At 46.6% G+C, this 11,453-nt stretch overlaps 1 protein-coding gene across 3 annotated transcripts in view; it reads right to left on the bottom strand.

Annotated features, from left to right (window-relative positions):
* Window positions 1-727: 727 nt before the first annotated feature.
* ACER2 (alkaline ceramidase 2) overlaps window positions 728-11,453 on the bottom strand; it is a 29,276-nt gene continuing 18,550 nt past the window's right edge. For all 3 annotated transcript variants that reach the window (XM_026506460.4, XM_057313478.1, XM_048222946.2), the window contains 2 exons: window positions 7,003-7,140; window positions 728-3,164 (listed from right to left, as the gene is read on the bottom strand). In XM_026506460.4, coding sequence (XP_026362245.1) covers window positions 2,978-3,164; window positions 7,003-7,140 — 325 coding nt within the window. In that variant the 3' untranslated portion in view covers window positions 728-2,977. The remainder of the gene's footprint in view (window positions 3,165-7,002; window positions 7,141-11,453) is intronic.

The following is an 11,453-nucleotide window of genomic DNA, read 5'->3' as shown; positions in this document are numbered from 1 at the left end:
ATTAGGGGGAAAAAACAAAAAGATTCTTGATGTGCACATCAATTAATACGCTATTCACTTTTTTAAAAATCTGAAAACCTATTTTTACCAGCGATTTCCTGTGACTCTTCGATCCAAGAGCAGAGACCTCTCCAAAAGTAGATTATAATTCAGTTCATTATTTCTTAGGACCTATTCATACCAGGCTCCATTGAAAAAGAAGACTCAGCAGTACGTCAGAATCCAGTGATGAGCTCTCAAGTGTATAGCTAACCGCAGTGTATTCCAAAAGCTGTTCCTCATGAAAAACACACAACTGGCATTTATAGTCCATTCAAGCTACCGGATGAAGTGTCCACTCTAAAAGACGGCTATTTACAACCCTACGGGGGGGAGGGGGGAAGATGAGAAGGAAATACACCAAAATACCAATATATTAACAATGATTGTCCTTGGACCATAGAAATACGGACTTTTTTCTCTTCAACTTTCCTGTAGTTTCCCAGTTTCCTTTCAAGAGTATGTTGTGCTAGAAAAGCACTATAAACATAAATGTAAATATAAATATGATGCCATAAGTCTAACTTCAAATAAGATTGTTCAACTCCCGCTTTCTCGATTTACCTTCTTCACACTAACAAGCTAGAGTGATTTTTGTTAGAGTTCTATTTTTGTCCTCAAATATACCCATTCGTACTTCTTTATCAGCCCTCAGCTCATTAAAACCAATCTCTAGAAGGGCCTTCTGTTTTTGTTTTTTTGTTTTACAGCAAAAACATCCCTTGTGACATCTTAACTCTGTCATTTGTCTTGTAGAAGACGGATGGAAACAGCCCTGAGTCGGGGCACTGATTTCCTTATTTCCAGCAGTCACGTTTTATCCCTATTTCCAAAGGACACTCAGAAACTTCCAGAAAAGCAAGGTCAAAGAGTTGAGAGGCAGAGTTGATGTTCCTCAGGGACCCACCCCTTTACCTGACAGGGAGACACAGTCCCTCCTTAACTGCTGTAACAATGCTCCCATCACCTCGAGACAGAAATTAAACCTCACCTGTAACACAGACACTTCCCACACCCCCTGCCTCTCCTCATCTATGCTCCCACACTAAGACAGCTGGGCCTGACGTACATCAAAGCTTCCCCCTATTTCAGAGCATTTTTATACTGCAGAATGGATGAGCCCAGAATCCATGCTTGGTAAACCCATCTGAAGCGAGCACTGCTATTTCCCTTTTAAAAAATTCTAGATAGCAGTTTTAAAACTCTCGTTGGTTCCATGAACCACCTAGGTCTCAGAGGTGCATTAGAAGCCCCACCTTTTTTTCAAAATATATTTTGAAACCATAATAAACAGGTACACTCCTTTAATACCAAATTTTTTACCATGGAAACCACAATTTCACTTGCATTTTCACTGCATGATATTAGGGAAATATATAAGTTTAACCGTAAAATAAATGAAGAGAATACAACACCTTTCTCACGTTTGGGTTCCATCAAGATTTCTTACTAAAAATAGGGTTCTGTTAAACATAACTTGAAAACCACAGAAGTAGAACAAAGTCATTCATTTTTAAACTCTCAATTCATTATTCCTTATTGGACTTTTCACTTTAGATCCTGTACAAAATTCTAATTAAAGCAAGAGTTCCTAGACATGCCAAAGACTGGTACTGCCCCCAACTCTTCGATCCTTGGTGACATGACTCCCGTCCTCACAGGGACACCTCCGTCCTGCCCTTTTTCACAGTGGAATGTTGCAAAGCAGGAGATGTCAGAGTTACATTGAGTATCCCTGAGGTCCTGTATTCCCCCTCACACCTTGATGACCGTTCTGGAGCCTTCATTCAGCCCACGAAAGAGGTTAGTGGTAGCCAGTGTCATCTGAGCTGAGGAAAAACTCAGAAGGCAACAGACTTGCCCGCTGCACCAGCAACCCCACAAGTCAGCGTGTAGTCCCTTCAGTGCTCAAGAGAAGCAGCCGTCAGATGCTCGGAGAAACCGCAGGAAGCACCTTGTACTGTGAGGGTAGGAGTACGAGTCCCGCAGAAAATAAGGGCAAAGAGGAGGTGAGGTTTTCGAGGATAACTTCAGAATAGAAGGCTTCCAACCAGCAGAAGTTTCCAGAACTTTGTGCTTGCTCCAGATGTTGAACCAGGATCCCCACCGTGACCATCCCAAGGCCTTGAACTTACAGAGCTCAGCAGTAAGGAGCAGGGGTCTATGTGCAGAGAGCTCAGCCACACCTATTCTTCTCCATGTGTTTGAGGCCACTGGGCTGGGGGGGGGGGGGGACGACCAACAATGTCAACATTTAGAAATCGTGCTCATCTTCAAGAATGGCTTAAAAGTGGAGTTAGCTTTTGGCACAGAGGGTTTTCCTGTCGGCTTCACCCTCCTCTGAAGTCCCCGTCTCCCAGCAGAGGTAGCAGAGGATTCACAAGCACATGTAAAATCTGGTTACTGAGAGTCTCCGAGTGGACCAGTAGCCTCCTGAGACACAAGCCCTGTGTGGGTTTCATTGGCTTGGTTTTATTTTAGGACCATTTCCCCAAATGAAAATCCCTGGCATTTTCCAACAGTTAGACGGTCTTGTCTGTCACAGAGTCTATCTGTCAGCAGGAGGGTCCACTCTGAGGGCACATGGGAACGATGGGGTCTGGAGCAAACTCCTTCTGGGAAATGAGGCTCCCCCAAGGGGCTGCTCTGCCATCACAAAGGATAGAGCCCAACCAGTCATGGCATCTGGAAGGGACGCTGAGAAGATCTACCTGGTGCCCCTCAGCTCTCCACTTTCCATCTTCGGGAAAGGGGAAGACACTCCTCCCCATGCATGATGGAGTCCTGGTGCGCCACAGACACGCTAGAGCCCAAGGGAACAGAATACTAAAAAGACAGACCCTTCCCCTAACTCTACAAACCACCGGCTGTCTTTGCCAGCAAGTGAAGCCCGGTGCATGACGAGAAACAAGCAGAGAAGCCAGCCCCTGCCCTGCCATCACGTGATCTTGACGGGCGACTTCTTGCTGGCACACAGGAGGGACACGTAGGGGACGCCGATGAAGGCCCATTTCTCGCTGGGCCAGAACTTGATGACGGGGCCCTGCTCGGGGATCTCGGAGGCAGCATCAAAGTAGGCAAAGCATACGCAGCCCAGGTAGGCAGCAAGGCAGATGAGGATGTGCCTGTGAAAGGACACAGGAGGTGAGCACCTGGGGGGGTGGGGCAAACAAAGATGGCCGCCCTCGGGCGAGACCCCCCCACCCAACCGGGCCTCCCTGGCGGGAAGGACCGCGCAGCGCCTCTTGCAGCGAGGGGGTGAAGGTAACCAATAATCCCCGGAAGCGCAGGAGAAGGATAACTCTGCAGCAAACGTGCCTGCTTTAGAAAGTTCTAAAATATTCCACTTGGGAACCAGAGCAAACATGCAAACGCCTTCGGGGCTCAACCCTGAAGACTGAGGCCCAAGGATTTAAAACAGGTGCTAAGAAGGTGGAACTGAGAACATCTGATTAGATCCCGCCTTCTTCCTCCAACGTTGCTTATACATAGTTTATGCCCTTTATTAGGATTCTTTTTATACTGACCAAACTACTTTTACAGTTTAGTAGGGAAATTTTTTTACTTCACTGTGCCTGTAAAAAGTTGTAACATGAATCTTTTATCAAATGAGGGACCATTTAAAAGCAGGTAACCCTTCCCTCTACCCTAGACTGAAACTGAATTCCAGATGAATTGAGTATTTAAAACCTAATTTTTTTAAATAGTCGAAGAGAATATTTTTATAAACTTTGGTAGGGGAGGCCTTTCTGACAATGACAAAGTCCAGAAACCCTACAGGAAGAGACCCACGATGGGAGAATATGACTGTCGAAACCAATATGGCACAAAAATACCATCACATACTGAAAGAAAAATGGAAAACGCGGGGGGCGGGGGGACACGACTATTTGTACCATATGACCAAAGAGTTAAAATCCCTATATTCTGGGGCACCCAGGTGGCTCGGTCGTTTAAGCAGCCGACTCTTGAGCTTGGCTCAGGTCATGATCTGAGGATCCTGAGATCCAGCCCTGTGTTAGGCTCTGCACTGAGCGTGGAGCCTGCTTAGGATTCTCTCCCTCTGCCCAACCCCCTCGTGCACGTGCACTCGCTCTCAAAAAATAAAATAAAATAAAAATCCCTGTATTCCAAAGAACTCTCAAAAACTAGGCATTTCCCTGGCTGCCCTTTAAAACAACCAGTGTGGGAGCAGGCAGTGGGTGAAGATGGCATATGACGGACATGGCCTCAGGCTGGTAATACGGAAGCTGGAGGCTGCCTCCACGAGGGGTCAGTGTAGTATTCTACGTTCTGTTGAAAATGATGCAAACTTGCATAATACACACAGTTCCTGGACAGTAGTGACTGGTTACTCCGTGCCAGACACCAGGTGCTAGATATCCATTTTTAAAAATAGAAACACTGCACAGGGAAGACAAATGAAAAGGTACCTTTCAATCGCACACAGTGAACTTATGCTGGAAAAGATGCTCAGCAGTAATGCTAATTTTTCACAAAGACGTGAAAATAAAAATATTTTTAATTAGGTTAACGAGATTGAAGAGTTAATGCCTTTTACCCATATTTTCATATATACTAGATAATACCTTAGACTTCTATTTTTTTTAAAAAAAGATTCAATTTGTGAGAGAGAAAGAGGAAGATTCAGTTTGTGCTCAGGGGGAGTGGCAGGCAGAGGGAGAAGCAGACTCCCTGCTGAGCAAGGAGCCCCATGCGGACTCGACCCCAGGACCCTGGGATCATGACCTGAGCCGAAGGCAGATGCTTAACAGACTGAGCCACCCAGGCATCCCTCTTATGGACTTTAATAAAAAGTGTGCATTAATACTTTGGAGATACAGATCTATATATGTACTTGTATCTATAGATACAGATATAATCTATAGATATATAAAACTTAACCTAAGGAAATGTTCAGGCATGTGAACAAATAACCTAATTATCTATTAATAGAGAGGTTGACTAAATGAATTCTAAAGCATCCATACTGTGAAATATTAATTGGACACAAAAAATGGAAGATAATATGTATGCATTGGTAGGAAAAGTTGTCCACAATCTAGTATTCCCTATATAAGAAAAAACAAAACGCTTTCTATCACATATAGAATGACGCTATATTTCTTTTTAAAAAGCAGAATTTGAGAAATAGATATGAAAAATCCGGAAGGTGGACTGCATGGGTGGCGCATTCAGTTAAGCGGCCAACTCTTGGTTTCCGCTCAGGTCATGATCTCAGGGTCTTGAGATCAAGCCCCACGTTGGGCTCTGCACTCAGCATGGAGTCTTCTTAAGTTTCTCTCTCCCTCTCCCTCTGCCCCTCCCCTCCTGTGCTCACTCACCCGCACGCACTCTCTCTCTAATAAATAATCTTCAAAAAAAAAAAAAATCTGGAAGGAGGGGCACCTGGCTGGCTCAATCAGTGGAGTGTGTGACTCTTGATCTTGGGGTTGTGAGTTCAAACCCCACAACAGCCACAGAAATTACTTAAAATTCAAAAATCTCAAGATTTGGAAGGATTAGCCTCAGGCTGTTAACAATTGTTATCACTTGGGTGGACAGAATTATGACAGCCTCTCTATACGTCTGTTTCAATTTGTTCTTAAAACGTCGTAACTGGGACAAAATATGGTTCACTTTGAAAAAGCAGGAAGTACATCAAACTTAGAAACAAGTTAAGTCTGAGCCAAAGTTAGTACAATCTAATATCTGAATTTTACTTAAATTGCTAACATTACCAAGAAACCTGGATATATGTACTTACTGTACCTTGAATGAGGTCATATTTACACAAGTGTATACATTTATCAAAACTCATCAAAGTGTACACTAAAAATCTGCATTTTATTATCCATTATAACTCAGATTTACCGTGCATAAATTCACTAGTGTGAGTCAAGGTTGAACTAAAAAATATCAGGAAAAGGGCCCTCAGACCGGAATCTCCAGTTTGTGCTGTTTTGCTTTGTTCTGGCTTTTGCCCACAGTCCTGGGAGTCCCCAAGCCTTAAACTGAGAGCAAGCTGGATCTCATGCTAGATCTGCACCAGTGCCCACGTTCAAGGGAATTCACACGAGTTCTTTCAAAGCATAGAGTTTTATCTCTGATAGAAGTCAAGTTTCTTCTGAATCTTGGATCTAATAAAGTTTTTCTAGCTCCTTACCACTAGAATTTTCCCTAGGGGCTCTCAATTTACAAGGGACATCCTCAAGCAGATTTCCCTCGGTCCTTGATCTCTTTTGCAATCAGAAGTTCTGGGGGACAGGGAAACGAAACGGGGCTCTGGGTTTGGAGCTGAAGTTCATAGGAAAAAAACCACTTGATTTCCTCCTCAGCATCTGAGTGTAGGATTCGGCATGCTGTTTAATAAACTGCTTGCTGCTTTTTTTTTTTTTTTTAACTTAACCGCGCGTGTCCTGAGCATTCCAGTGCACAGCTGCTCCAGTTCCCAGTGACCCAACTCCCAGGTGAACGATCCTGAACAATTAATTCACTTCTCTGGGCAGCTGTCTCTACCTGTAAAGCGAATGGGTGAGACTGTCCCCAGATGACCTGTGATGCCTTCCCCTGGTCACTTGGGCATCTCCGTCCCCACATCACCTCTGACCCAAGCCTTCCCCACCCCCACCCCCACCGGACCCTGGGCGATGGATCTAGCTAGAGCTCAGGTTACGGATTTGGTTTTCAAGGTCCTTTATGCTTCAGTAATGGAGCCAGAGGTAAGAGACCGCAGCCTTGAAGCACACACAATTAGGTCTTTCTGTTCTGGCTAACCTGCTCCCTGGAGCCTATGCTGCTTTTGACAATACCTTCCATTGCTTCCAGAAGGTCTGACCGAGGTCTCTGTGAGGAGAGCGGCGCACTCAGACTGTGCTCTGTGCCCTTGCACCCCTGCGCACCGTGCAGGGAAAAGAACGCCCAACGGCAGGTGCGGACCCCCGTCTGGTGGCTGGGGCTTACCACACGCAGTGCAGGTAGGGAAAGTGGAAAGACGACAGCAGCTCACAGAAGGCTCGGTCACTGATCCAGCAGAAGAGCGCCAGGGTCCACCAGAGGCCCGAGAAGAGGCCCAGCTTAAAGACACGCACGTTGTCACACCTGCACAGGGATCCAGAAAGCATCATCCTCAGTCTGGGTTGCCACCCACCTTGCTGGCCCCTCTTCTCTGGCTCCTCACACCCCCTACCTTAGCCCCTCGGCACTGGAGGTCCAGCCCAACGTGCTGTCTCCCCACAGGCTTGTGGATGTAGCTACCACGGTACATACCCCCAAAGCCGTGTTCTCACCCGGGCCTCTCCCTGCCTCGGGACGCAGACGCGGCTGCCTTCTGGACCTGTCCACCCATGGGTGACACAGACCTGAATTTGCCACGTCCATAATGAACCCCTGTTCTCCTACATACTCTGCCCCTCGCTGCCTCTGCTTATTAAGCCCCACCCCACCCCTGACCAGGGATCCTTGCATTCCTCAAATAGGAATGTTCCAGCACGTTCCCTAGACCTTAGCATTGGCTGTTCCTGCCACCTAGAATGCTCTTCCTCACATATCCACGTGCTTCACCGTCTCCTGAGTCTCTGCTCAAATGTGGCTCAGTAAACCCTTTCCTGACCTCCGTTAACAATTGCACCGTGGGTCTCCACCCCCCTAAGTGATGCTTCCCCCCCAACCATTTCCTCCTTCTCTCTTCCAAAATCTCTGTAGGGATCATAACCCCTCTAGCATCCTCGATGCTGTACTTGCTGACAGTTGGTCTTCCCCTGGAACAGCATGGGGCACACAGAGGGCTCCCACTACTTGCTGAATCAAAGAAAGAGCTCTCACATACACTGGGACAAAACATTTTTCAGAAACCAATCCTAACAGCCCAAAGAAATTTCCATTGCCATTTCCTTTCCTTGTTTCTGAATCGTTCATAAAGGGCGGTGATTTCCCTTCCTAGGGGGGAAGGCTCAGAGGCAACTGGTGGCTGAGGGTCCTTCTCAGCCCTCCCTCAGGGTTTCCTTCCCGCCATGGACTGCTCCTGGGTCAGGCACGCTGTCTCTTGGGACCCAGAGTGCAACGTAACCTCTGCCCCTGAGAAGGGGTCACAGCTGTTTCAGATTTGTTGAACAAGTGTCAAAAGCCTGACTGGTTGGTACCCTTCCCAGCCACCTGAGGAAGCATCAGTACAAGCATCCGTGAAACCAGGGTGGGCGTAGGTTCAGAAAGGCCTACTCCAAAAAACAAACTGAAATACTCTTTTGTAAGAGAGCTAAATGTAGTCCTTGAAAAATTTTTTGAAACAATAGAGGCCCAGCCTGGAGACACTAAATTCCTACTTAGTTTCATTGAACAGTTCGCCCTCACAGAGGCTCCTCTTCTCTCTCGGCTCAGCTTTCTCTGCCACCTCAGGTCTCGGCTTCCAGGGCGCCTTCTCAGATAGACTTTCTCTGACGGCCCCCGCCCCCATTACGCTGTCCGCACCAGGAGCGCCCGCCATTTTCCTTCATACCACTGCACAAGCTGACATTGTTTTCATTTGTGTAGTTATCTGCTGGACGTCTAGGATCCGACTAGACAGTAAGCTCAACGAGAGTAGGAACGCCACCTGCTTTTCACCAAGTATATGCAGTGTCTGGCCCACAACAGGCATGAAATAAATGCTTGCTGAGTGAATAAATAAAACAAGGAAGTAAAGGAAGATGTGAATTGTATTCCAGGGATCTAAGGAGCACATTTTTTTCCCGGATTTTTTTTTCTTTTTTTTTTAAACAGTAACCACGTGGACTGGGTACCAAATTCTCTGAATGCACGCTAGGCACTGCGAAGGCAAAATGAAAAGGCCTCTTGCCTTGCTATTTTAAAAGATAAAATGAAAACAGACAAAAACAAGTGTCAACAACTATAGACAACTTGGTACAAGAGGACCCATGCACACTCAATTCAATTAAACCTAGATACTCTGGCTTAAGGAACACACCAGAACACAGTTCAGTGTGCTGGAGAGGCAGTGCGCGTCTGTGACATCCCGCCTCTCCTGCCAGGTGATGAGTCCTGTAGGGGGAAAGCCCTGCAGAGTCAGGGTCTCCGGGTGGCCTGGTACTGTCCCTTCCTCTGTTGCTGAAGGGACAGGTCCTGCTACCTGCTGCTGACCAGGCCCGTGTGCACTTGGGTCTTTCCCAAACCTGAGCTCCTTCGGGTTTTATTCCCACTTTTCAGGGCTCCTATCAAAATATCAATGTGAGATTAAACGGAAAAAGTAGAACAAAAGTGATATATACAGCAGGACCCTATTCTAGGATAAAAAAAAATCTGAGCTGATATCTGCAGTTCTCTTCTTAACCCTTTTGTATTCTCAAAGTTGTTCATCCTTAACAGACTCACTCCTATAGTCGGGGGAAAAAAAAACACCTACTTTAAAATATATTAAATGCAGCTGAGCCACTTGGTAATATGACAACGCAAATTTCAGTAAATGTCCGGTCATAACCCCAAATACAATGTTATTGCCACATGGTCTGAAAGTTCAGAAAGGACAATGAAAATAAGAAAAGACTAGAAACAAGCTCTAACAACAAGGCTAATGAGAAATAGAGAGCTTCCCTAGCTCCTTTGAGCAGAGGGAGCCTGGACGAGAAATATTTAGCTGCCACATTACAGATCATCACTAATGTCAGCAGGGAAGGTTCTGGAAGGAAATGCAAAGAGCAGCAAGGGCGTCCCCTGTCTGGGAATTTTATCAAAGCAGACCAACAACCATCTTCTCTTTCTTTGCTGGGACTCGGGTGGGAACCGGGACACAGCAGTGAACATAAGGGCCTCATCCCTACCCACGGAGTCTACACCAAGAAAAGGGACAGACACTAAACAACAACAACAACAAAACCAGCACAAATAATTTTTTAATTACAATTGGGAGGGGTGCCAGAAAGAAGTTTGAGGTGCTATGAGCAATGAAGCCAAACAGGTGAGTCAACGATGAGCCAGAAGTGAGCCAAGCAGGAGAGTCAGAGGAAGGGACAGCATGAACGAGGACCTGGAGGATAGGGAAGGTCAGAACAGCGAGAGGACAGAATGTAAGGGGAGCTTCGTGCAGGACAGATCAGCAGGTGGGGGCCATGTTAGGATTTTGAACGTCATCCTAATTGCAAGGTCAGCTAAAAAAACAGACAAGCAGGGGCCATGTTGAGGATATTGAACTCGATGTCAATTGTAATGTCAACTAAAGGAAAAATGAAAGTGATCGATGGAATGTTCGGGGGAGGAAGAAGGAGCCAGGCTCTGCCTCGAGCGAATGGGTAAATGGTGCTCTCATTTACGATCGCTGGAAATATTAAGAGAACCAGAACTAGAAAAGGCAGATCAGGAATCTGGTTGAATTCGAGACGGCTGTGACAGGTGGAGCCAGAGGTGGGACAGGAGGCTAGATGCCATGGCGGAGGTAGAAGGAAGGACAGAGTCAGACATACACCTGGGAGACATCTGCATGTGTTCGGTAAAGAACACCGTGACTGTCGATGAGATCTTCCAGGGCCAAGTGTAGGAGGAGGAAAGCTGAAGTGAGAGGTCACCTTAAGGGACCCCTACATGCAAAGGTGCATAGCAAACAAGGAGCTCACATGAGAGACAGAGGAGAAGCTACCGCAGAGTGAGTGGAATCCGCGGCGAGTGTGGCATCCTGGGAGGCATGGGGAAGAACGCATCAAGGATGAGGGGGGTGAGTTGTGCAATCAGCTGAGAGAAGAGCAGATAAGATACAGGAGGGCTGAAGAAACGTCACTGGGCATAAGACCAAAGGTGGCTTGGGTATCGAAATGGGGCAGAAGCTAAACAGAGCGGGCTGAAGAAGAAAAGAGCTGAGGGATGAAGACAACCTTTAAAGACGTTGGGCTGTGGCACCTGGCTGGCCCAGCTGGTAGTGCATGTGACTCTTGATCTCGGGGTCCTGAGTTCGAGCCCCATGTTGGACATAGAGATCACTTATAATAAGCACTTCTAAGACGTTGGGCTGTGACAGACGAGAGAGAGCAAGGTGGTGGTTGGAGACAGACCTGGACTGAGCCCAGGCTGAGAGCTCGGGAAGATGGGAGAGGCTCAAGTGTTTTTACAGGCCAATGGGAAGGACTGCTTAAGGAGGGGTGAGGACCCAGTAGACAATTCAGAGGAGTAAAGTAAGTATAGGAGAATGGAAGGAATGATCCATGGGTAGAAAGACCCCAGCAGGAAGGAAGACTACTTCCCATGACGCTGCCATTTGTAAATGTAATGATGGAGACCAATGAGCTATAGTCGTAGCTAGCTTTTCAGGGGCAAAGACTTTTTAGTATGAAACACAGATGATTTCCTTTGTAATTATGTACAAAGAATAGAGTATTAAAGGAAAATGTGGGAGTCTGCGTGGCTCAGTTGGTTAAGCGTCTGCCTTTGGCTCA

Source organism: Ursus arctos, unplaced genomic scaffold (genome assembly GCF_023065955.2).
Source record: "Ursus arctos isolate Adak ecotype North America unplaced genomic scaffold, UrsArc2.0 scaffold_18, whole genome shotgun sequence".
In the NCBI taxonomy this organism is placed as follows: Eukaryota; Metazoa; Chordata; class Mammalia; order Carnivora; family Ursidae; genus Ursus; species Ursus arctos.
This window is presented reverse-complemented; position numbering and strand designations above follow the sequence as displayed.